The 26,855-nt window shown below is 40.5% G+C and overlaps 2 protein-coding genes across 3 annotated transcripts; one reads left to right on the forward strand and one right to left on the reverse strand.

Annotated features, from left to right (window-relative positions):
- On the reverse strand, positions 1-3,312 carry LOC129724655 (uncharacterized). 2 transcript variants are annotated; one of them, XM_055679732.1, is made up of 5 exons: positions 2,227-3,312; positions 1,312-1,637; positions 926-1,254; positions 491-870; positions 1-401 (listed from the first exon to the last, which is right to left on the reverse strand). In XM_055679732.1, exons 2-5 carry the CDS (start codon positions 1,603-1,605, stop codon positions 40-42), a joined length of 1,365 nt encoding a protein of 454 aa, XP_055535707.1. In that variant the 5' UTR covers positions 1,606-1,637; positions 2,227-3,312; the 3' UTR covers positions 1-39. The 2 variants fall into 2 exon arrangements, with proteins under 2 accessions (XP_055535707.1, XP_055535708.1); XM_055679733.1 differs by lacking the exon at positions 2,227-3,312 and adding an exon at positions 1,704-1,841.
- Positions 2,725-26,256, forward strand: LOC129724656 (epoxide hydrolase 1-like). The gene is made up of 6 exons (XM_055679734.1): positions 2,725-3,049; positions 3,164-3,288; positions 3,348-3,460; positions 25,552-25,720; positions 25,780-25,919; positions 25,974-26,256. The coding sequence occupies exons 1-6, from the start codon at positions 2,849-2,851 to the stop codon at positions 26,237-26,239; spliced, it is 1,014 nt and encodes a 337-aa protein (XP_055535709.1). The 5' UTR covers positions 2,725-2,848; the 3' UTR covers positions 26,240-26,256.
- Positions 26,257-26,855: the final 599 nt, after the last annotated feature.

The following is a 26,855-nucleotide window of genomic DNA, read 5'->3' on the forward strand; positions in this document are numbered from 1 at the left end:
TCAAATATATAATTCTCAACAAGTAACTTTGATTTTGGTTTAACTTTCACTGACATGTCGATTAATTTGATCATATTGTCGATTTGATTCTCGTGTTTGAAGCGATCGCTGGCGCCACAAGCGGGACTCTCGGAGCAAACTTTGCGAGTCATCCTCTGCTTGGTTTGCCATTCGCTCCCCCTGATCCTGCACCCCGATAACACCCAACTCTAAATCAACTGGCTTTTGGGGTAGTCGATCCGGAAAATCCTTCGAGTAAGATGAGTCTGAGCTGCTCATACTGGAGCAGGACGTTGACTCCCCCCACGCTGTTCGTTGTCGTTTTACTCGACGTGCTTTTGTTACAACATTACCGCAGAGTGGTTCTCCAGATGTTAATTGATTTTTTATTTTAGTTGCATCTATTTTAACGGGTTAAATAAGTAACAAATAAATGAAAAATCAGAACAGTAAAAAGTCTTGTATATCTTCAGTCCTTCAAATCAATTACCAGCAGTAGCGGGACGCATATCATCCAGTAGCTCAACGGTGACAGCTCGCTCATGGTGGGTACCGGTCACCGGTCGATTCGGTAGCTCGTTCCACGTTCCGTCTCCAATACCGTCGGTTTCCCACCGTTGTGCGCGGCGATCTCGTTGCCCATTGCTAGACGAACTGGAACGATATTCCGAACTGGAGAGGTCACAATTTTCCTCCTGAACCGTCTCCGAGAATGGAATTTCATTCAAACAGCGAAGCTGAGGAATGTTTTCCTTCAAAGTCAACCGTAACGAAGGATGTTCAGAAACAAAATTTTCACGCAAGTCAAGGACCTCCAAATTCTCGCACAGGGCCAGAAAAGTACAGCTGCCGAGATCGGTGATGTGATTGCTATTAAATTAAGAAGCTTGTAGAAGATCGAGATTATAGTATTCCAACATCTCACCCCTTTAAACTAATCTTTTTCACCATCGTTAAATTCGCACAGGGACCGACTTCCTCGATCTGGTTGTAATCGACGACCAGCTCTTCCAGTGTTTCTAGTCCACTCGTTCCATCCAAATTTTTCAGACTGCATCGGCTGACATTCAGGTAGACCAGCGAAGTCATATCGCAGCCCAAATCTCTCAGCGTTGTTACAATACTACCTTCTAACGTCAGTGACCGCAGGTTTGGTATAAAGAAAGGAATTCGCTGTAGGCTGGTCATGTGGGAGATTACTTTCAGTTTGATTTCCGTTACTCGGTATAGTTCAGCGGTTCCGGCTGCCTGGCGCTGTAAAATCATTTTCTGATGTTAAAGAGCTCAAGAATATTAGCGCTATTTAGGTACCAGTAAATCTTCGATGGTTGGCTCAGCAGGAATCACAATCGGATAGTACCGGGCAGGCATAGGAATGAACGATCGTTCGAAGGGAAGAGTAGCTACGGGTGGTCGCATGCCGTTCCGGTGTCCGGTTCGGTTCCGGTTCATCAGATTCCGGATAGCCACGAAGTGACTATCGCGTCCATTTTCGTTGTTCGACCGCTCGTCGTTGTTCTCGACTAATCGTTGCTCCTGAGGTAACGGTTCGGATGATGAACTGGACGACGGTCTGTCTTCGGCTGAGATTTGTTGTTCGGGCATGGTTGGAAAAATTTAGCTGAATGATGTTTTCACTGATAATCAAAAAACATGACACCAAAGTTATTCTTTTGTTAAAACTCAAAAGGAAATAAACAAACTTAAGGTGTCGTCATGGTAACCGTGCATGAGCGATTTTCAACGCGCAGATTTCCGCGTGGAACCTTGTAAGCTGGAGGGTAGCGGTGTGTGGGCAAAAACTACGTGACGAAATTATGTGTTTGTTTCAAAGTATATTTCGAACTTGATAGAATTTGGAATAACGTAATAAAAATTACCTAATATTTCAAATGTATGTATTAAAAATTTGGGACTTTTAATTTCGTCATTTATGATTGGCAATATTTTTTATTGTTTATTCGTTGTCCTTGAAACCGCTTCGTCCCGCTGCGACTGACATCTATTCGATTTTCATGCAAATTGATAAGCGAGTTGTAGCTGTTGATGGTGATTGACGTTTATCGATTTATTAGCTGACATTTCTATACTTTCGTTTTTTGAACGTTACACATAGAATTACATAAACTTGTCAGCACAAGTTAGCTAATAACTAAGTCTCGCGAATTTTGCAGTTGAAATAAATTTCGCTCTATAATAACTCTTCCGCTTTTAATTTGTTCGTACCTACGTATAGCTCTTGAAATTTTGTGATCCACTATCATGAATTATCGTATCGCGAAAAAACTCGGGATACTAGAGCTAGTACTACGCTATTACTAGTTCCGTTGACATTCACTTTGTGGATTACTAACTACTCATGATTTAAACAGCAAATCGGGTAGAATTATTACCAGTAGCACTGCTTTCTATAAAACTGATAGAAACAGAGCTTCATAGCTACAATCTACCCATGAACCCCACTCAACTGTTAGCTGATTAAATCGCTTCAAACATATTTATCACCTACTGCCCATGTTTTGCAGTACATTCATGATCGCCGAACTTGTTTTTCTTAAAAACTATTGAATAAAGTGAAATATCATCGTTCCCCAACTTGTCTGATACACACGCATTGTTAACAAACACCATCCCAATCAGAACGTTAACCTAAATGATATCGATAAAATAAAAAAAATGGCATAGCCTACTGCACATGCTAATAATATGTTCAAGCGCGTCTTCTTTGCTCAGTCATAGTTCGCTTTCGTTCGAGCGCGGTTCAGTATTAATTTGGCGTTGTCGTTGTCGTCGCTATCATTACTACTTCTAACATTATCATCGTTATCGCAAAACCTGCACCGCAGCCATGACCAGCTGGAAAGCCGCGCTGCAGATTGTTATCACCAAGCTGCTGTGCCTGTACTACACAGTCCAAGTGCTGCTGTTTATAGTGGTTCAATTTTTCACCAAACCGCACGCCAAGTTTTGGGTGGTCAAAAAACGACCATATCCACCGCAGTGCCTCCAGAAGCATGACTATGGCGTTAGCAAGTACATCACAGCTAATGTAAGCCGATGCTTATGTGAATGTGAATATGTGTTGTGATAGAATGTTGATTTAATTGAGCTAAATTGCTGGACGCACGCGTATATTGCCGTTTTTTCTCATGTATTTACGCAGGGTATCAAATTCCACTATGTTGAAAATGGAGATCCAAGCAAGCCGCTCATGTTGTTTGTCCACGGTTATCCGGAGTTTTGGTTTTCATGGCGGCACCAGTTGAAAGAATTTTCCAAAGACTATTGGTATGCAGAAGCACTGCAGCTTTTTTGCTCTGTTCATTTCGAGGATATTATACTTTCAGGGTCGTTGCCGTTGATATGCGAGGTTATGGAGATTCTGATAAACCTAAGGGAGTGGAACCCTATCGCATCGAAAACATGGTCCGAGATATAAAAGAATTGGTTACAGAATTAGGTAAGTGTGAGCTCAACAAAAATATTCGCACCTTTCCGAATATTGTATCAACATCATGTTGATTCGCGTGAAGGCAAATTCATTCTTACATGCTTCGTTTTCCTGTTGAATTCAACAGTTATTGTCAATAAATGATGTAAGCGTTAGACTAATCAACAGCTTTTGGGCACTTGTTTGACCGTAATTGCATATCAGGGACAGCGTGTTTTGGCTTTTCTCAATTGGATGCGGTTGATATGCGTTTGATTTGCGGCCCGGTTTCGTAATGACAGGCACTTTACAGCAAAAATTGTCGAAATTATATTGAATTGCATAACTTCGTTCCTCAAACCGGTTCCCCATTCTTGGGTTTAAGTGCGGAATGATGATTATTCACGTCCGTATCTTGATGTGAAGAATTTTCGTTTTGATTTACCGGTATGAAGAAGTATTATCTTATCAGCTAGCGCGTTATACCACTGCGAAATGAAATTTCGTAATTTTTATGTGCTTATGGAAATTGCATCGGTAAACTGACCTTGAATAAATTTAATCAGTCAAATATTTGTAACTGGAATGTTATAATTTTGTTTGCTCAAACAAAACCTTGAGATGATTTGCATCACTGTCACGTAGTTGCTTGATTTGACTTTGGAGCTGCACAATTGCTGCTGGTATCCCAATTATGCAAAAATAACTTATTATTTTCGACACAATTTATCAGTTTACTCTAGCATTATCAAGGTGTCTAGCAAGTGGAGCACCGAAATAATCATTTGCTGTATGTCTGATACGAGAAATAATCTTGTTGATGAAGGTGTGTTTGCGACTGTCGTGGACTTTGGCTACGCGATTTAGCTATTTAATGAAATGCACTGTAGAGTGTAGAGATAAATATACATAACCATCATCATATCATCAGTATCATATAACCGTTATCATCATCGTGATCATCATTATTCTATTAGAAAAAAAATCACAAGAAGGTTGTATGCAAAGCCACGACCGCAAGGTTGAAGTAGAATACTTTTACAAGAAAGATAACCCGGCTGCTTGCGTGTCAGTCATTTTGACGTAGAACTACGTTTTTCTTTAGCCTACCATATAGGGATGTAAATAGGAAAACTATTAACGAAAAGGGGACGAAAAATGTCCCTTTTAAAATGCTTATAAATCGGTTTGTTTTCAACCGATTTCCTTGATTCGTGCAGCAATTGATTGGAAAATTATACACGCATCCACCCAAATGTAGAAAAGTGTTGATTGATTATGCGAACTATTGTACTATTGAGAATTGTCAAGCCTTGTTGAAACGAAAATAACGTCCTCTGATTGGTCGCTTGCTGCCTTTCCCTAAAAAGGTCGACAGAATAGTATAACTAGTTAGCCACATCGTAGCGAATTGCGGTAGTAGCAGCAGCGGGTTGCGCCAGTAAACAAATCACATCACGTATCTAAGCAACAGCGAGGTAGCACCAAACGTCTCGATATGCCAGTTAAGGGCTTCGGTATTCTTCCCGCAATAAAGTTTTGCAATAACACATTCTGTGCTGAATCCAAGAAAACACAATCTGTCACGGCCGTCTTATTTACTGAATGCGAAAACAGCTTTTACAGATTTTGAACAGCAAAATATCTTTCTCTAGGCAAAAAAACAAGTAATTGAAGGATAATTTTTTTTGGTAATAACACAAACATTGTGCTGGGTTCTAGCAACCAAATTCTGTCGCGATCAAAAAATTTACTTTATTCATTTACCTTATGTCCCCCACTATTGGGGCAGCACAAGAGCTGCGATCAACATAACCGATTTTGAACAACAAACTGTCCTGTTCTGTTAGAACGCCTCAACAAAGGTGATTATTTCGACTTTACAGGAATAAATTGAAGTCGATTCAATCAATCAACATGAACAGAATTTCGTCGTCTCCCAGCTGCTCAGTTGCAACATGATGCAACACGCGAAAGCGAGCAAACAAAATCGCTTGATGTTACAAACCGCAACACATACGGGTTATAATCGTTGTGTGTGTGAGATCAGATGTTTATTCGCTGTATACAAAAATCAAATGCGAATTGCAGTAGCAGCAGATATTAGCACTCAGCAGTAACAGCGGATTGCAGCGGGTTGCGCCTGTGGCTGCCTTTAAATCAAACAAATCACTTACCCTGTGGTTGGTCACCATGTCTCAGGAGCAGCGCGGTTCTTCTCACTTCTCAGCGTGTGTCATCAGACTGCCGTTATTGCCCCACTACTATGGCAGCATAAAGGTTGCCTTCTTTATCCAAATCTAATCCAATCCAATTTTGAGCAGCAAAATGCCATTCTTAAGGCAAATAAACATATATTTGAGGGTTAATCTTTTTTTGACAACTCAAGCGAGCAATCTGGGCTGGATACTGGCAGTTTACTGAAAGTGAAACGGCTTTCACAGCTCGTGTCTTCAGTGTCTTTATTCCCCCACTGTTGAGGCAGCACAAAGCAAGTGTTTGGAGACTTTATGACTCATTAATGAAACACTTACAACAATGCATTTGTTAATAGTGTGGGTAGTTCTACGTCAGTTATGCGGTCGTGTCTTGGATGCAACCTCCTACTTTTTTCTAGTAAATAAACGTTGACCGTTCATTGGCAGTATTGTAATTTCTTTTTGTCTGATATTTTGAATGAAGTTCATTGAATATTTTTAAATTTTGTGCAAATGAGACGTTGAAGTGCTGCCGAATTGTAATATGCACATTTAATACGACATCATTAAACGGGAACGGAACAAAGGCTACGGTTATGCAGAACGCGAATGCCGGCGCGATGCGATTCGCCTTACCGTGGTGAAATGTACAGCTCTTTTTAAGGCGAAGTAGAGCTATACATTTCAACAGATTTCGTCTTGCCGAATCGCATCGCGCCATTATTTGCGTTCTGCATGACCGTAGCCAAACACTAAGCGACGCAAACACGTAATAATAATCAGAGTATGCATGTAGATGAAGATAATTAACTTTGGATTATAGCGCAAAACGAGAAAATATTAACTCTTCAAATAATCATTTGTGTTCTTCAAATTTCAGTTGTTCAATTAAATATCCGATGAAATGATTGTTTATTATCTGATGAAGCTCTTATATAGGCCAAATGATGCATTCCCAATTTTCTAGGTCCATAACTCTGCCGACCGTGCTTGGGAAAGCGCGGTATAGCGACCAATCAGAGGTCGAATTTTGTGTTTTGACAAGGCTTAAGAGTTTTCAATAGTACAATAGTTCGAATGATAAAATTGCAATTTCATGCATTTGATAGGAATCTTAGAAGATTTCCTAATCGATTGCTGCATAAACGAAGGAAATCCATCGAAAACTAACCGATTTATGAGCATTTGAAATTTTTCTCACTTTTTTCAGTTTTAGATTTTCATTTCACATCCCTATGTAGCCGAACTTCCTGAGAGAAGTATTCTAATTCAAAATTAAATCTTCATTAATTCATTTGTTGTCCTTATAAGGACAATTGTTCAATTTATCATAGGATGTAGTGTTTATCTTACATCTCTGTGTTACCTTGATAGTGAGGACTAAGGCGCACGGTCAACACAATGAGAAAGGAGTGTTTTCACATTGAAAACTAGACACGGCTTTACTGGAGGAAGTGTTGGCAAATGCATCTACCGCTAATACCACCGCTATCATACGCGTCGTTTCATGTGGGGAATATCAACAACGAAAAATGACGCGCGTCTAAGCATAACCCGAACTGTTTCGCCGTGCTGCTCCCATTTACCTTTACATCGGCCTTAGGGAAGTACCGGCTGCATCTGCATCTACCGCTAAGGCTGTCACTATACTGCTATTGGTACCAAAAGCTATTAACTCTTCAAATAAGTGTTTTATTTGTTCTCAAAAGAACAATTGTTCAATTCAAAATCGGATTTACGCAATCGCATCTCTGTAATATTACCGACAATAATATTCTTCTGAACAAAATGATACAACTTTTCTGTGTTGTTAGTTAAAGCATTCTTTAGTAAATACTACTTTTCGTACTTTATCCGTATTTTATGTAAAGAAGTGGGCAAGGGTTGTTCAATTATTGCCGTGAATTTCGTTTTGAAGAATTTGTCAGTCATATCAAATACTTCGGTACGCTACTTAGCTGTTTTTTAACGGAGCAAACATTTTCCTAAGCTGTACTGCCTGTGATCGCATAATTGTAACATTCGACATTTTATGGATTTTGCGCTTTTTATTGGGAAATGCTCAAAATAGTATGTACTTTTCAAATCTGAAAAAATATGCTTATGTTTGCTTGAAAAAAATTGTAAAAAATACCAAATTGTTTTGTCACATAGCGTAAATAACCGCATAATTGTCACACTACTTAACCTTTTCAACTAGTTTGTCATAAGAGCTTCCATCCAAATCCACATCTGCATCCTTTGGAACTCGGAAGTGATTCTGGTCCGGAAACCAACCACCGGTGATCCGTTTCTGATGTTTAGCTCATGCTTGTTGAATACAAGAAAAACTTCATTTCCACTGTGATAAATTCCAAAAGTAGCTTGAAAGTAACGGCATAAAAGTATCATTGCAAAAATTTCCACCAATTTGACTTCAAAAGTAGTGTTCAACGTTTACATAGTGTAAAGTAGTGCTTTCTTCGTGATACTAAGTTTAGTTGAACTGTCTATTTGCAAAAATATATTGGGAACAATGCATTTAAGGTCAAAATATAAAAGTGTCATTTGCTCGAACAACCAATTTTGCAAATGTTACAATTATGCGGTTATGGGCAGTGTAGGTGTCCTTCATATTTGCTTTCACTGCTACGTGGAAGCTGTCCGGAGTCACGAACGTGTGACTGCTCTCAGGAAAATTTAGAACAAGTTTTTACACCTAAACAGATTTTGAATTTATCAGTAGTAGGTATCAAATGTAAAAACAAAATCTAATTTTATTTTGAGCGGCGCAGTTGGTACATTGTGTTATGCTTCTCACAAAAAACTTGTTTATTGAAGCACGAGAGAAGGTTGAATTGACCTAGCGATGGATTCATTCCAAACGCAAGCTATAGCACCGCCAACGATTTGCAGTGGTTTGTTTTTTATCAACGGTCGTAGCTGGCTATGGGACTGACTTGCTATCATTCTGGCTACGTACCGTAAAAGTAATCGCATGTGAGTCCCAGCTCATGATTTTCAACAAATTTTAATCAAATTTCGGTGTTATTGCAAGTTTTATGATGGAAAAGTGTTAGATTATCATTGCTGTACTAAATTCTGTTGATGGTCTTGTTTGAAAAAGGATTTGAGTGCAATATTTCACCTAAAGTGTTACGATTTTCAATTGCTGTTTTCTCGTTAGCACCAAAACGCAAATGGGACGGACTTGCTATGAGCGGCAGAATAGGGATGGGAAATATCGACTAAAATGGCTATCGATAACTATCGATAAATTTCCTACTGCCATCGATAACAATCGATAATTATCGATAGTTCGACAGCTAGAACCAGATAAAGAAAAACAACAAAGTGTTGCTTCCGTTTTGGACAGAAACAATATTTAAAAGTTTACTCACACACATAATTCGCACTCATGCGAAATCACGTCGTTGTCCGCACAAGTTAGAGTGAGCGAAAATGATTATCTCTCAATTTTCTAACAATTTTAAACAGGATTTCGTGTGAGAGCGAACAAGCATCGAAGTCTCTTTCAACAATGGCAAAGCCAATTTTTTTTTTCAGTCCTGGCATCATTGTGGAGTATGAATGCCAATGCGAGGAAAATATCAATAACTATCGATAACGCTGAAAGCTTAACGATTCTATCGATAGCCGGCAGCCATCGATACTATCGATAATTATCGATAGGTTTCCCATCCCTAAACTACAACAGAATTTGATTGCATCCCGCACAGAATGTCTGCTTGTGTTGATGCCAGAAAATTATTAACCATCAATTATTTTTTTATTTGCCTTGAAAAAAGCATGTTGCGGTTCAAAATTGGTTGCTAATTACAACCTTTAAGCTGCCCTAACATTGGGGGAATTAAGATACACGGACAACATGCACTGTGGAAGCTATTTCACATTCAGTAAATTAGACGGGTGCGACAAATTTTAATTGCTAGGATGCAACACAGAATGCTTGCTTGCGTTGACAAAAATTATTAACTTTCAATGACTTGTTTATTTGCCTTAAAAAAGGCATTTTGATTTCCGAAATTGGATTTCCTGATGGTAATCATCATGCTGCCCCAAAACGGGGGGAATAATGGCTGTCTGGCGACACACGCTGAGAAAAACCGCGCTGCTCCTGAGACGTGGTGACCAACCACAGGGCTAGTGCTGCTGCTAAGGAAGGACGACTGCTGTTGTCGCTGTCTAGAACTATTATGAGCGGCTCCGGCTGAAACAGGCTCTTATATAGGCCAAATAGCATGTTTTCAATTGCAAGGTATATGATCCTGTCGACCGTGCTTGGGAAGCAAGCATATAACGACCAATCAGAAGTCGAATTTTTCGTTTTGACAAGGCTTGACTATTTTCAATAGTACAAAAGTGTGAATAATAAAATAACAATTATCTTATTTTGGGAAGAATCTTAGAAGATTTTCCAATCTATTGCTGCAAGAACGAAGGAAATTAATCGAATACTAACCGATTTATTAGCATTTGAAATTGGACATATTTTTCACTTTTTTCGGTTTTAGATTTTCATTTCACATCCCTATGTAGCTGAACTTCCTGAGAGAAGTATTCTACTTCAAAATCATTACCAAAGGCCATAACGTAATTGTTGATGGTTCAGAAAAATTAGCATGTATTAACAGCTGCTGAAGCATTTTGGAGAAGTAACATTATCACTTTTGCTCTTAATGCTCTCCGGAGCTTGAGGCCCAAAATTGCATCCATTTAGCTACCCTTTTCTTCGACCCCTACGCTTTTTCGACAGGCACTGAAAAATGAGAGAAGGACATGTAAATAACATAAAGTTGCCGATTTGATCCAGAAAAACAAATAATAATCGGAAACATTTAAAAAAGTTTGTTGAAGATGTTACAAATTCTGCTTTGAAGGTCCAGAGAGGCGAAAGATCTTATGTGACGAAAAATCTCATAGGTCACGTCTCCCATCTAACAAGAAAAGTAAATTGAATGGTTAGGTAAAATCCTATCCAAGATCTAGGTGTCTAGAGCCCCAAAAAACCTGTAATAATCAGGATTTTTTTTTGGAAAGCTTGAAAGGTTAGGGATTTCCTAGAAACAATAAAACGTTTTTGTTGTTTGAAGTTCTAGTCATTTTATATCTGGCCTAGTGAACGGATTTTTAATATTTCAAAAGCAGTTTGTTTCAAAATCTGTCCCCTTTCAGTGCTGCATGATTCGTCACAATTCATTTTGCTCCAAATGAGTTATACTTAAAGAAAGATGTGAACCAAAAATTAATTTTCATCTCCGCGATTAGTATCGAAAGGATCACAACGAGTGTCGTAGTTGAATTTTGATTTTTTCGGGCCAGTAAGCAGCCAAATAGAGCAATCGAGCAGTTTCTAGTGACCAAAAGATGTACTCGGAAGTTGTAAAATGACGACGAAACGTACGTGAAAATGGGTTATGGAAAGCTTCCCAGACAAAATTTTTGCTAACTCTTGTCGTAGTGATGTCTCTAGCAAGTTAATGATCATTTTTGCGCATGAATTTATAGAGAAGCATATGATCAAGGCATGGTATTTGCAGCTGCAAACATAAACTGAAGTTTGAATGTAAACGAGCATTAGGGTGTCCCAAAATTGCATCAAGGCTGGAATCCCCGGAGCTCACTCTCCAGATGATAGGAAATGGTGTTTGTTCGGCGGCAGCTCTAGAAAATGAGGTTTTCAACTGGCCCCGATGACTTTTTTGAAAAAAAAAAAAAAATCGATTTTTCTTATGTTAAATCCAAAAAACATGTTAAGTTATTCAATTTTCCATGAAACCTAATCCTTTTATATTTTTTACAGGTTCCTTAGGTTCCAAACTATGAGTTAAAAATTCGTTTCGGATTAATTATCGTCAATTTATTTTCCTAAAAGAATTCTATCCTTTCGAAAAGAGATTTTTCAAGTGTATTCTGACATTCAATCAATAATAGTAGGAATTAAACCTAATGCTATCACCAACTGAATACCATTAAAAGTTGGGAAATTTTATGGGGAAGAACATTGCCAAAGACAACATGGCTCTAAAATAAATTGATTTTGAGTTGTTTGTGATTTACTGTGAAATAAAAAGTTGAATTTTATTGTTTTCCTACAATAATCAAGGTAAAAAAATTGAATAAATAATATTAAGTTTCTAAAGGGAAGGAAATGTATGTAACTTAAGGAGGATGCGAAAAATGAACAAGGACAGAAAGTGTGACTGAAAATTAGAAAAAAAATCTCATCCAGATGGGACCCGAACCCGCAAACTCCAGTGAATTCGGCACGGTGTTTTGGAGAGTTGCCGGCGAACAAAAGTTTGTTCGTAACACCCATTTCTATCATCTGGATTCCAGACTTGATGCAACTTTGGGACGCCCAGGCGAGCATATTCTTCCGTAAACTAAAACTCTTAATGGATTTGTTAAACTGGTCAGATTATTGGCCTGACGAGCTGTATTGGTAGTACTTCTCTGCTACTGTGGTATCGAGACAACGGGGTAGATTTGTTCGAAAAAATCGATACACCCAAATGCTCTCAGTTCAGCTTTTTTAAAAAATAGGACAGTTGCTGAACCCTCCAAATCGTGATTTTTTTAGGAGGCAACCAGCATACATTGGTATGTGATTGAAATACACAATCTTCAAACAAAAATTCACAGACCGAGTTGTTGCCATATATGAGCTTAGAATCATGAACTATTTTTATTTTTTCTCCAAACACTGATTTTATTGACATACTATCTTCAAAAGAAATTTAGTAAATAAGAAACCTCAAAGAATGACAATAAGTTTTAGTTCGGGGCTCCGCCAGTAGTGGCGTTGCAAAATCTTACTTATTATTCTTGCACTTTTGAGAAATGTTGTTTTCAACAATGTCATAGATAACTTTACCACAAAAGAACTCTACCGGAGACACTTTTCTGCTAACTCTTCTTGGTTGGGAGATATAACGTCGGACTAGTCCTTCAAATTAGATTTTTTGACGTAGGACTACGTCTTTGTTTTCTATACTAGATTACACTTTGTGAAAATGAAAATGAAACTGGCGAATGTTGCGTCAGATTTCAAACGGTTATAGCAAGCGAACGACTTAATGCATCTTAGTCATTTATATGTCGGTGAATAGATAAAATGTGTAACAATTTTTTGATGTTATGTTCAACATTGTTGCTCTACTGCTTAATGGTGGTAAAAGGTGAAAAGTTCCAAGGTCAAGCTTTCCCATATATTTCCCTCGTTATTGGCTTGCTTCCCAAGCACAGATAACAATAACATGTACGAAATAAATTCCACTGCCTACATATTTTGACTCAACAAAGTGTTTTGGTTTGTTTGTCTTTGTCTAAGCTGCGTGGCCACGCCTTAATGGTAAACATCTACGCTGAACTCGATACAAAAGACTGCGTGTGGAAAATTCAGCTTCAGTTTAGTTTGTTCCACAAAAGCGAGTGCGGTGCAGCTGTTAAAGCTTCGCGACATTGAGAAACGAGAGCTGCATACGAGTCAACTTCCAGGCACCGCGGAGCATGTTCCTTTATTCTGCACACGGCAGCAACAGTTACCATCGTACGCTGCAGAATATTTTGCTGGCACAGCTGCTGGAGGGCACAGCGGAGAGCAAATTTTATACGCGGCCAACAGAATAATCGATGCTACCGGTGGTGCTGTGATCATCAGCATTCTGTAGCATACATTTCGAGCTGAAGATTACGAAATCGGTTCTTTTTAGAACTATAAGATGATGAAGATAAGAGTTATGAGAATTTTCACAACTACTACTAGTGTGGAATGTTCATCTATTTCTAAATAATCATTTTTACAATAACGACCAGGGCGCACCAGAGATAAACGGTAGTGTTACCTATGAATAGTTTATCACAACAAGATATAACCATCATTTCAAGAATTTATACTGCTAAATTGAGTGATTTTCCGGTTTAATTGTTTGTGTTCACTCGAACGCCGTTATCAGTTAAATATTAGCATCGAAAATTAGTTAATCTAAGAACCAGAGTGATTTTTGCATCGGGAAAGCAAAAACTTTCTTTTGATGCTTATGAAAATCACTCAGTAGTATTGAAGATGTGTTGGTTTGTTTCTCTTTCTTTCTATAAGCTACGTGGCCACGCCTTAATGGTAAAAATCTACGCTGAACTCGATACAAAAGACTGCGTGTAGAAAATTCAGCTTCAGTTTAGTTTGTTACACATAAGCGAGAGCAGTGCAGCTGTTAAAGGTACGCGACATTGAGAAACGAGAGCTGCATACGAGTCAACTTCCAGGCACTGCGGAACGATGTTACACCTTTATTCTGCATACGGCAGCAACACTTACCATCGTTCGATGAAGGATATTTTGCTAGCACAGCTACTGACTCGGGCACAGCGGAGAGCAAATTTTATGCGCGGCCAACAAAATATTCATGGTGCGATTATCAGCGTTCTGTAGCACGAATTTCCAACTGAATATTATGGAATCGGTTCTTTTCAAAACTATAGATGCTTGAAGATAAGAGTTATGAGAATTTTCGCAACTACTACTAGTGTAAAATTTTCATGTATTCATGCATCGTTAGTTTTAAAATAACGACTATCAAAAATAAACGATAGTGTTACCTATGAACAGTTTAGCGCAGCATATAATAATATTTAGTTTAGCATATATTATATATTTAGTCCTACGTCACAATTTCATACAACCCCTAGGGCTGTATACCTTGTAGTATTTCTATCAGCATCGGGACCACCACGGCTTCACCAGCCGCCGCTGAACTGTCCGGGAACTCACGGACAACTCCAGTTCGTCTCGGATCTTTTTCGAGGCCTTGAAGGGATCTTTCTTGGAGGCTCGTTTTATGGCAGAGTCATCCTTCGCGGTCATTTTCCTTGGGTGTCCACTTGTTTAGGATTTTTTTCGGTCGTGGAGGGCATTAAACACGAAGGTTTTGGATCGTCCCAAGTACTCTGCGATTTCGCGTTGGATGCTGCCTGCCTTGGACATTTTGCGAATGACCATCCGCTGTGTTTCTGTGCAATTCTGCGCGCGATCCATTTTTCATTGACTGCAACTGGAATTTGAGAATTTAAACGTCACACACTTCTTGTTTACATGATAAACACTCACCAGGACCCAAAAAACACAAAATATCACCGAGAAATAATCAGTTTTCTTCAAAAATCAATCGAAATAACACTCGAAACAACCGAAACGAGGAACTGGTCCTAAATTTTGTCGCACCTGGTTTTCAACCTTTGACAGCTATAAGTGCGTCTTGCTAAAACGGGTAGCTTTGATTGCGTAAAACTTGCGGTTTTCAAAGTTTCGGCAGTTGAATGCTTATTTGAATTTTTTGCTTTGAGTGGTCTAACGTTTTATCCGACACTGTATATACAGGTGAGGAAGAAGATGACCTTTGTCTTTATTAGTAGCAAAAAATAGGCAAAAAACACTTGCTTTTGGGTTGAGTCGTAGATCTCGGTCAACGAGCAAGGTGTCGTACACAAATTACGTAACGCATGAAGGGGGGGGGGGTGGGTGGGGGAGCAGGGGGGTTGCGCCTGCGGTACTTATTGTTACATAGGGGAGAGGGGGGTAGTGGGGAAAGTTACGTAACTACGATGTTGGCTCGAAATTGAAAATTTTGAGGGGGGTCAGTTGTTCAGCGTTACGTAATTTGACGGGGGGAGTCATATCGAACGTTACTTATCGTTACATAGGGGGGGAGGGGGTCTGAAATCTAGATTTTTAGCGTTACGTAATTTGTGTACCACGCCAAATGCCATTTAAAACGGTATTCCGCATTGTTTAATGGCACAGAAAGGCATCTCCAGCTCAGGACTTACGAAACATGTGAAAAAATCTTGAAAAAATCTCCCGGACATTATTTTTTCCACAATGTTTTTGGAGTTCTACGTCATCACTGTTAACAAAAATAAGCCCTTCAAACACCGGAACCATCCCCGTACCTTTCTACATTCCATTGCCATCGCTCCACTCACAAACACACCACAGAGGGGATTTCGAATTACTTTCCACTGCAAGCTAAAGACCGAACAAGTTTGCTAAACACCGCTAGATTAGAAAAGTTCAAAATACGATAAATTGTGTGCCCACTAGCGCCATATAGCGGTAAAATTTTACACTGAGTTTGCTACATACAGTAGCCTTTGACCTTCTGCACAAATTTGCTGAAAACCGCAACTTTGTAGGTTGTCAAAAACACGAGATATTCGCTTATTCCAGGGAATGCTAAACTTTTCGGGAGGTGTTGCAATATTCAAACTGGGTGTTGCAATGCTCAGCGAAGCGATTGCAAACTTATAACGGGAAGTGTATTCCCCATCGTCTATTAAAATTCAGCCATCCTTGCGCGGCGTTTTGCAAAAAGATTCTACATGAAGGTCCTGTTGGAGTGCTTGCTGACGTAGAACAACCGCAGGCCTTCACGTCGACAGATTCGTCGAGCAGTGCTTGTCAATCGTTCCACTTCTGTGGTTACTGTGATCAGCGCGATCTAGCATTATAGTTTCATTGAATCGTTTCAGCACGCAGTTTGATTTGGGGAATTTGAGGCACTTCGCAATTTCTGCACCTGACCACGTCGGATTTTCAACGTGAGTGTGCAAAACTTTTCCACGTCTTTCACGTTGCATCGTCGCAAACATTTGATCCACTGACTCGAATTTGATGAAACTTTCACCACTATGTGAGCAAACTTTCTCAATCAATGCGCCGTCATTGGTTTCTCATAACTGCCACTAGAGGCGCCACAGTAAATAGGAAAATGCGAGCAAATATTAAGTGGATCTAACTTTAATTCGCTTCCTAAGGTGAAACTGTGTTGAAACTACAAATAGCCGACTTTGAGCCACCATTTTAAACTCGGTAATAGTTGATAATTAACCCTCTCAGCTGGTCTCGAGTTACGATGCTGACCTAACATGCCAGTCGTCGTATGTTCAAGTCCCGGCTCGGGAGAGACTGTTAGTGTCAGCAGGATCGTAGCGCTAGCCCCGCAATTGTCCTGTACACTTAACAGTTGGCTGCGAAGTCTGTACTCTGTATATAATAAACAGAAGGTCGAATTCCGAATCAGAATGTAACACCAAGGAATAGTTAATAGACAGTATGCATTTTTATAAATTTCTGCTTTATTTAGGGTATCAATGGTTTTGAGTTGGGTATTCCTACTAGTGTAGACAATATCCATCCTCATTCTGTGCCGAACACGCATCAGTACTGGACGTGTTTGGTGATCGGTCCGATAGAGTATAAAACAAAAGACGTGTGAACAAGTGTTGGCATTGTTTGCCTGGTCGAGTGAAATAAATCCGGGTTCAAGGTCGTTCCTTTGTGCAACTGTTTCGCATCGTGACTGCCAGCTGGTGCGTAAGCCGATTTGGCTGCTGGCTGGATTGTGCTACAGCAGTGGACGAGACACAAACGAGGAAAAAGAAGAAGCCATCAGTGTCAGCGAGTCGTATCGCTGTGTGGAGTGATCTCACACCTGGCTCGCTGCTGGTGGCTGTTTGGTGCTGCTGTATTGGTGCTGCTGGCTGTAACGGCTGCTACTTCGAACGATCGGACAACCAACCTTACTGGAAGGGAGAAATAAAAAGGTACGTGTTCTTGTCAGCGCTAGTGCGCTAAACATAGCGGGATGGATGTAGATCCCTCGCCTCCCGCGCCACCATCCCCGAACCCCTCTGACCCTGACCCTTCTGTTACCCCCTCCCCTGTTCATTCTTCAGTCCCCCCTCGCCCCAGGCTTTACCCAGACGGAGCCCAGGGCAGCTATACTGTTTATTTTCGGCCAAAGGCAGGACCGAAATCGAAAAAGTTGAACCTCTTGCAGATTTCTAAAGACCTGACGAAGGAGTACAAGGGCGTGACCGAAATTTCCAAGGTCCGGCCTAACAAGCTCCGTGTCGTGGTCGGTAACCTGAAAGAGGCCAACGATATAGCTTGCTCTGAGCTCTTCACACGCGAGTATCGCGTCTACATACCCGCACGAGACGTGGAGATCGACGGTGTCATAACCGATTCGAGTCTGTCCGTCGAGTGTATACTGCAAAGTGCCAAAGGGTGCTTTAAGAACAAAACGTGTCCCGAAGTAAAGGTGCTCGACTGCAAGCAATTGCGGTCAGCATCGATCATCGGTGGCAAAACAGTATACACTCCGTCAGACTCGTTTCGAGTTACGTTCGCCGGGTCTGCACTACCAAGCCACGTCTCGATCCACCGGGTTCGTCTCCCTGTGAGGCTCTACGTGCCCCGCGTCATGAACTGCCTGAATTGCAAGCAGTTAGGCCATACAGCCGCCTACTGCTGCAATAAGGCACGTTGTGGCAAGTGTGGGGAGTCTCATGCGGAAGATTCTTGCAGTGTTAACGCTGAAAAGTGTATTCACTGCGGAGAAAATCTGCATGAGCTCTCGACATGTGCGGTGTACATGCAGCGCAGGGATAAAATAAAACGGTCTCTCAAAGAGCGTTCAAAGCGTTCCTACGCTGACATGCTGAAGAAGACCGTTACCACTTCTCCCGTTACTTCGAACCCCTTCGATCTGTTGCCCTCTGAGGAAACCGATTCTGACGATTCACCAGCGGGAGCATCTTACGCCAATCCTGGGGAGTCTAGAAAGAGGAAAAGTGTTTCCTCTCCTAAACTTCCCAGAAAAGGTCCTAAGATTTCTCAAAGTGAAATGAAGGTTACAAACAAACCAAACAGTGCTGCGGAAAAACCGAAGCAAACTCCTCCTGGGCTGGCAAATTTAAAGTCCCAGAAGGAGTTCCCAGCACTGCCAGGAACATCTAAAACCCCAGTTGCTCTTTTTACACTCCCAGTTGATGAAACAAACTCTGGATTAGTGAAATTTTCTGACATTGTGGACTGGATTTTTGAAACTTTCAATGTACCCGATCCAATTAAAATTTTTCTTACAGCATTCCTCCCAACAGTTAGATCATTTTTGAAGCAGTTGACTGCCCAATGGCCTCTCCTTGCAGCGATTGTATCCTTCGATGCCTAATTCAACTGCGTATATGAAGGATTCTATCTCTGTCTTACAGTGGAATTGTAGAAGTATTTTACCAAAAATTGATTCGTTTAAAGTTTTGATAAATAAAAACAAATGCGATGCATTTTCCCTTTGTGAAACTTGGCTTACTTCAAATATTGATCTCAACTTCCATGATTTTAATATTATTCGCCTTGATCGAGACACCCCATATGGAGGAGTACTTTTAGGGATTAAAAAGTGCTATTCTTTCTATCGTATTAACCTCCCCTCGATTCCAGGCATCGAAGTTGTCGCATGTCAAATGACAATACAAGGTAAAGAGCTTTGTATTGCCTCAATATATATTCCCCCCAGAGCACAGGTTGGGCAACGGCTGCTCTTTGATTTAATAGAACTTCTTCCCTCGCCACGTTTGATTTTGGGAGACTTCAACTCTCATGGCGTGGCTTGGGGTTCCCCATACAATGATAACCGCTCCTCTTTAATCTATAACCTTTGCGATGACTTCGACATGACTATTTTAAACAACGGTGAAATGACACGTATCCCGAAACCTCCAGCGCGCCCAAGCGCTTTGGATCTATCCTTATGTTCGACGTCGCTACGGTTGGATTGCACATGGAAGGTAATCCTCGATCCTCACGGTAGCGACCATCTGCCTATTCTTATTTCAATTACTAACGGGTCAACTCGCATGCGACCAATTGACATTCCGTATGACCTCACACGAAATGTCGATTGGAAGTTATACGAGGAAATGATTTCAAAAGCGGTCGAGTCGATACAACATCATTCACCACTTGAAGAATACAACCTCCTCGCGGGCTTGATTCTCGACGCCGCGTTGCAAGCCCAAACGAAGAAATATCCCGGCGTAACGATCAAAGAACGGCCTCCCACTCCGTGGTGGGACCAAGAGTGCTCCGATGTCTACACGCAAAGATCCGACGCGTTTAAGGCCTACCAGACGGGAGGTATACCTGGCGACTATTTACGGTATTCGGAGCTTGATACCAAGCTTAAAAGCTTGGCTAAAGCAAAGAAACGTGGATATTGGCGTCGGTTCGTGAACGAGACGTCGAGGGAGACATCGATGAGCACTCTTTGGAACACAGCCCGAAGAATGCGGAATCGCGTAACGGTCAACGAAAGCGAGGAGTCTTCAAGTAGGTGGATATTTGATTTTGCCAGGAAAGTATGTCCGGACTCTGTTCCTGAGCAAAATATTGTTCGCGATGCGTCTCCGGGCCACGACGCGATAGAATCACCTTTTACGATGGCAGAACTTTCAGTTGCCCTCCTGTCCTGTAACAATAACGCGCCTGGATTAGATAGAATCAAATTCAACTTGTTGAAGAATCTACCCGGCAATGCCAAGAGGCGCTTGTTGAACTTGTTCAATAAGTTCCTGGAGCAAAACATTGTACCGCAGGATTGGAGGCAAGTGAAGGTGAACGCCATCCAAAAACCAGGGAAACCAGCTTCTAATCACAACTCTTATAGGCCGATTGCAATGCTATCCTGTATCCGGAAATTGATGGAAAAAATGATACTCCGTCGTTTAGACCACTGGGTCGAATCAAATGGTCTACTATCAGAAACTCAATTTGGCTTCCGCCGTGCCAAAGGGACGAATGATTGTCTTGCGTTGCTTTCAACAGATATTCAGCTGGCGTATGCTCGTAAAGAACAAATGGCGTCTGCGTTCTTGGACATTAAGGGGGCTTTTGATTCCGTTTCTATTGACATTCTTTCGGGTAAACTTCACCGACAAGGATTTTCTCCAATTTTGAACAATTTTTTGCACAACTTGTTGTCCGAAAAGCACATGCATTTTACGCATGGCGATTTGGCAACTTTTCGCATTAGCTACATGGGTCTTCCCCAGGGCTCATGTTTAAGCCCCCTTCTTTACAACTTTTATGTAAATGACATCGACGAATGTCTGGCAAATTCATGCACGATAAGACAACTTGCAGACGACAGTGTAATCTCTGTTACAGGAGCCAAAGCTGCCGATTTGCAAGGACCATTGCAAGATACCTTGGACAATTTGTCTGCTTGGGCTTTACAGCTAGGTATCGAATTCTCTCCGGAGAAGACTGAGATAGTAGTTTTTTCTAGGAAGCATGAACCTGCTCAGCTTCAAACACAATTAATGGGTAAAACGATTTCTCAGGTTTTGGTACACAAATATCTTGGTGTCTGGTTCGACTCTAAAGGCACCTGGGGTTGTCACGTGAGGTATCTGATGAAAAAATGTCAACAAAGAGTGAATTTTCTTCGTACAATAACCGGACAATGGTGGGGAGCCCATCCAGGAGACCTTATAAGGCTTTACCAAACAACGATATTGTCTGTTATTGAATACGGGTGTTTCTGCTTCCGCTCCGCAGCAAACACACATTTGATCAAACTGGAGCGAATACAATATCGTTGTTTGCGTATCGCCTTAGGTTGCATGCAGTCGACCCATACGATGAGTTTGGAGGTTTTAGCTGGAGTACTACCATTGAAAAACCGCTTCTGGAGCCTGTCTTCTCGTATTCTAATCAAATGTGAGGTCTTGAACCGTCCCGTGATTGAAAATTTTGAAAGGTTAATCGAACTTAATTCTCAAACCCGTTTTATGACATTGTATTTCAATCACATGTCCCAAAATATTAACCCTTCTTCGAATATTCCAAATCGTGTCGACTTATCAAATACTTCTGATTCTACTGTGTTTTTCGATACATCCATGATAGAAGAAACTCGTGGAATCCCGGATCATTTACGCGTGCAGCAGATCCCTAAAATTTTTTCCAATAAATATCGAAACATCAACTGCGACAATATGTACTACACTGACGGATCACTTCTTGATGGGTCCACTGGCTTCGGTATCTTCAATAACAATTTAACCGTCTCCCATAAGCTCGATAATCCTGCTTCTGTTTACGTCGCAGAATTAGCTGCAATTCAGTACACCCTAGGGATTATCGAAAAAATGCCCACGGACCATTATTTCATCTTTACGGACAGTCTCAGTTCCATTGAGGCTCTCCGATCGATGAAAGATGTTAAGCACTCTCCGTATTTCCTGGGGAAAATACGGGAACATCTGAGTGCTTTATCCGAAAAATCTACTCAGATTACCTTAGCGTGGGTCCCTTCTCACTGCTCGATACCGGGTAATGAGAAAGCGGACTCTTTGGCTAAGGTGGGCGCAACAAACGGTGATATTTATGAAAGACCAATTGCCTTTAATGAATTTTTCGCACTTGTACGTCAGAATACGATCATCAGTTGGCAAAATGCTTGGACCAGAGGGGAATTGGGAAGGTGGTTACATTCCATAATCCCCAAAGTATCGACGAACCCGTGGTTCAAGGGGTTGGATGTAGGTCGGGATTTCATTTGCGTGATGTCCCGGCTTATGTCCAATCACTATAGATTTGACGCGCTCCTCCGTCGTGTTGGGCTCGGGAAAAGTGGTATCTGTGCCTGTGGTGAAGGTTATCACGACATAGAGCATGTGGTTTGGTCATGCCCTGTACACCGTGACGCCAGGTCTAAATTAATAGCTTCCCTGCAGGCCGAGGGTAGACAGCCGGCTGTTCCTGTTCGTGATGTCTTGGCGAGCCGTGACCTATCCTACATGTCCCTTATATACGTTTTCCTGAAATCCATCCACGCCCCAGTCTAGTCCCGTTCCCCTCCGTCTACACCCAACAAAACGACAAGAACACGTTTGAACCTTAAGCACAAAACCAGCAACCAGACCCCGCACAACAGAACCAGGACCCAAGGACTACGAGCCTCTGTCCCAACTCACGACATCGTGGCTCAGCAGAACGAATCCATACATGCCATTCGACGATTATCAGACGACCATTGAACAACAAAACACTGATTGGAAATCCCATGCTAGTTTTAAGTTAGACTTAATTTCAGCTCGTAGTCGGCAGCGAGGATAAAAAATTTGCTTTAGTTTTTAAGTCATCAGATATAATTGGCGCCGTTAAACATTAAATTGTATTTGTGCCGTGTCAAATAAATGTTATGTGAAGAAAAAAAAAAAAAAATATCCATCCTATTTTTTTCAAATTTTGAACGAAGTTGACGTACCAAGGCTGTGTCATATTTACCCACTACCCTTTTCAGATCTTCTGTTACCAAAAGCCCTTTTCAGATCTCCTTTTATTGGGGTGAATGTGGTGAAAATTTTTCCTAATTTGGTATGCTTTTTTTTCTTCAAAATGGCTTGAATGGAACTTTCGTTATAACTCTTTAGTCTGGCAATTTCGAAAAATATATTCAAATTCCTTTTGCTTGGCTGCTTTACCGAGAGGTGAAGTTTCCATACGGTGGATCATATGGTGAAAAGATGCTATTTTGTACTGAAAGGAATGGTTTGAAGTGTTAGGTATTACCCGTTTTGTATTCGTGGGTTTCCTGAAAATCTCAAATTTTAAGTTTGTAGACTTTCTGACTACAACAACGTATAGAAAAGTGAGATTGTTTAGTTCTTTTTCTATTGTGTAATTTATATTTTAGTGGGTGTTATTGAGGGATATGAAAAAGGTGTCAAGATCCGCCTCTTTTGAAATACAAAAAATATCATTCGCATACCTCCACCATCGAACTGGTAAGAGGTTTCTCTTCTCTAATATATAGGAGATAGTGGATTTCCCATTGAAGCCCCTTTAGATTCTTTATAAAATTTATCACAAAATGCGAAATATTTTTTTTTGTGTCCCAGGTGTACCCAGAATATCGGGAAAGGAGTCGGCCCTCTAAAACATTTGAGCTTTCTATCATATCAGCCGTTACGTCGAACGAAACGATTATATCATCAGCTTCGATGTTACCCGAGCATCTCAAATTTTCAAAGAAATATTCTGTGCTCTTAGGTGATCGTCTTGGAAATTTCTCTGGGCATAGCTTAGAACTCTTCCTCTAGCCATTTAGCCCATTTTTCTGTGCTGAGATGATTTCTCTTATTTTATTATCAAGTTCTTGAATTTTGGGTTGCCAGTCTAGTGGCGATAAATTAGTGTAAAACCGGAACCCACATTTCTATCAATTATTCGACGCTGGGCTAACAACCTGAAATATAAAATTTCTTGTGGAAAATTGGCCAACAAATCGATCGGTGACGGTTTTAGGGCACGGTAAATGGTCTATTTTCACCCATTATTTACGTATTTTCGGAAATATACATGCTCTGCACATAATGAAACTTTTAGTGAATGTCCTTATTCGCAGAGCCCACCTGGGGCTATCTGGCATCTCTTTCTTGCATCGTAAACAGCAATATCACTTCTCTCTTCCTGCGTAGATTTCTACTGATTCCGTGAAATGAAGAAATTCGCTATTTGTGTTCATTGGCTAGAGATGTAATGAATATGATTACACAGTGCAACAAAAATTGACTTTTTTTCTGCCTTGGCTTCTATATATAATTTTTTGGGGTATTTTTATGCAAAACTAAATTTCCCCGAGTTTGAACATATTTCAATTTAAGGGGCAACAATGGCGCCATTTTAAATTTTTGAGAAACCAGCAATTTTGATGTTTTTTCTACGCCATTTTGTTTTGAAGCTAAATATTAAAATTCTAAGAGTTTGTCCACATATTAGCATCTTTTTACCCATCTTTTGAAAAAAAAAAAACAGATCTTAAATCGGACAAAAACTGAGCTCAAAACGGTGATTCTACGAAACACGGTTTGGCAAGGTTTTAGTATATTTCTCAAAGCAAAATAATATCGATTATTTCTGAGCATTAATGGTAATTCGCTAATATCTTAAAGTTGTAGTCAAACTATATCTTATTTTGAGTAAAAAAGTCTCAGAAATCGAATGGTAGGTGTCTGATCTACGTAAAATGTCAGCAGATAAACCTATTTTTGTTTTGTAGGGGAATTGGGGCAAAATCGACATTTTGCTGACATTTTACGTAAATCAGACACCTACCATTCGATTTCTGAGACTTTTTTACTCAAAATAAGATATAATTTGACCACCACTTTAAGATATTTGCGAATTACCATTAATGCTCAGAAATAATTGACATTATTATTTTGCTTTGTGAAATATACTAAAACTATGCCAAACCCGGTTTCGTAGAATCACCGTCTTGAGCTCAGTTTTTGTCCGATTTAAGATCTGTTTTTTTTTCAAAAGATGGGTAAAAAGATGCTAATATGTGGACAAACTCTTAGAATTTTGATATTTGGTCTTAAAACAAAATGGCGTCGAAAAAACTTCAAAAATTTCCAGTTTCTCAAAAATTCAAAATGGCGCCATTGTTGCCCCTTAAGTTGAAATGTGTTCAAACTCTGGGAAATTTATTTTCGCATCAAACTTCATCAAAAAATCATACATAGAAGCCAAGGTAAAAAAATTGTTGCACTGTGTTATTTGAAAACATCAGATCAATAGTTTGCATGTTTTTTGTAGTTTTATGAATAATATCTCGATTGTTTTTATCAGGTTTCGTTTATGTCTCTTTAAATGTTCCTCCTGAGCAACAATGAACATTATACTTATGTTGCAAGTTGTTTATTGAATAATCCCTTAGCTTAACCTTAACTGTTTCAAGAATATATTCCTTCGACATTTACGAAGTTTTTCATGTTGAAAACCCACATGTCGCCGTTTATTTGTTTTGGTATAGAAAATGATGGTGATTACTGTACAACTCAGAAACGGATGGAATAATATCAATAAAATCAACCTCGTTACGGTATTCCATTTTTATATATAAGATTAAATATAGAATTTAGAATTTTATAACACTTTTTAACTGCAAATTTTTTTTTTAATTCCGGGTTACAGATTGAAATACGATAAATTTTTATTTCACAATAATGAAACATTTAAATAAATGTTACAAATTAATGTTCTTGGGTAACTTATTCTTCAACCAGGTCGCAAAAAGTTCACCCTTGTGGCGCACGATTGGGGTGCCGTGATAGGCTGGGACTTTGTCGCCCAGCATATGGACATGCTGGATAAGTACATCTTGATGGATGCACCCTCCCGGCAAGTTTTCCGCAAGCTGATGATGACGGACAAGACGCAGTTCAAGATGTCCTGGTATGAATATGTAATATGCTTGATGTTATACCAGCTGCTAGGAATCATACTCATTGCAGGTACACATTTTTCTTCCAAATGCCAAACATTCCGGAGTTTTTCATTCGCATGAACGACCTGCAAATGTTCGACGTTGTTTTCAAAAAGCACAACACACCGGAAGAGGTGGAAGCATACAAATACACTTTCGGCCGGAAAGGTAAGATATGGGATCTCCACCCTAAAACAGTTTTTATTGTTCGTTTATTCGCAGGAGCACTGACCGAACCGATCAATTATTACCGTGCCAATATTGGTTCGCCGGTCAAATCCGTTCGTCCGCCAACGGATGTTCCGCATGTACCGGGACTATATCTTATCGGTGAAAAGGATAAATTTATCAGTCAGAAATCCGGTCCGCTACTGGAGAAAGAGTTCAACAATCTGCAGTACAAAATGGTACCCGGAGTGGACCACTTCTTACAACAGGATAATCCAACCTTGGTGAACAGTATCATGCGGGAGTTTTTAGAGAAGTAATAAAGATAATGATAATATTCAAGTTTGCATAACTCGACTGAAGAATTTCTGCTCGTTTGGCTCGGACGTCTGGTGTGGAATTTTGCTGACCGCTCCTGAAACGAAGCGTGGGCGTTTGGAAGCAGAAGCCGTGTAGTAGACGTTTTTGGATGTGGAGCTGTTGGATGTTGCGGGGAAAAATCAGTACAACGCGTGTTTATTACTTGACTGCCCAGTGGAGGGCATGTGGGAGGGAACCGGCAGAAGCGGCCAGGGCGGGTCCTTCCAGGAATGCGAAACAAGATTTTCGATTGACGTCATTAGCCGAAGCTGACGTCATTGCGGGGGGTTAGAAAATCGTCCTGCTGCTAGCTGATGTTCGGCTCGCATTTCGCGAGCGGCATTTTTCGATTTTGCGCGCGCTCCTCTCTGTGATGCAACTCGGATGTAGTAGGTACCGAAGGGCTGGGAGAAATGCCGGTCGTTTACTATTTTCATTCATCCTGCTCGCAATGGCGTTGGGGATGACGACGGGGATTAAACACAGAAACGGAAATGAAGCTGAGCTTGTGGGATGAGTTCGTCAGATGGGTTGCTGCAAATATCAGAAGCTTCTCGGAAGCTCGGTTTTGATTCT

Source organism: Wyeomyia smithii, chromosome 2 (genome assembly GCF_029784165.1).
Source record: "Wyeomyia smithii strain HCP4-BCI-WySm-NY-G18 chromosome 2, ASM2978416v1, whole genome shotgun sequence".
NCBI classification, from domain to species: Eukaryota; Metazoa; Arthropoda; class Insecta; order Diptera; family Culicidae; genus Wyeomyia; species Wyeomyia smithii.

Excerpts from the sequence above, each read along its gene's own strand:
- LOC129724655 (XM_055679732.1), bottom strand. The coding sequence starts at position 1,605 with ATGCCCGAACAACAAATCTCAGCCGAAGACAGACCGTCGTCCAGTTCA. Across the intron at positions 1,255-1,311 it reads CAACCATCGAAGATTTACTG|CGCCAGGCAGCCGGAACCGC; the intron begins GTACCTAAATAG and ends ATGATTTTACAG. Across the intron at positions 402-490 it reads TATGCGTCCCGCTACTGCTG|ATGCAACTAAAATAAAAAAT; the intron begins GTAATTGATTTG and ends CCGTTAAAATAG.
- LOC129724656 (XM_055679734.1), top strand. The coding sequence starts at position 2,849 with ATGACCAGCTGGAAAGCCGCGCTGCAGATTGTTATCACCAAGCTGCTG. Across the intron at positions 3,461-25,551 it reads AGAATTGGTTACAGAATTAG|GTCGCAAAAAGTTCACCCTT; the intron begins GTAAGTGTGAGC and ends TTCTTCAACCAG. Across the intron at positions 25,920-25,973 it reads ATACACTTTCGGCCGGAAAG|GAGCACTGACCGAACCGATC; the intron begins GTAAGATATGGG and ends GTTTATTCGCAG.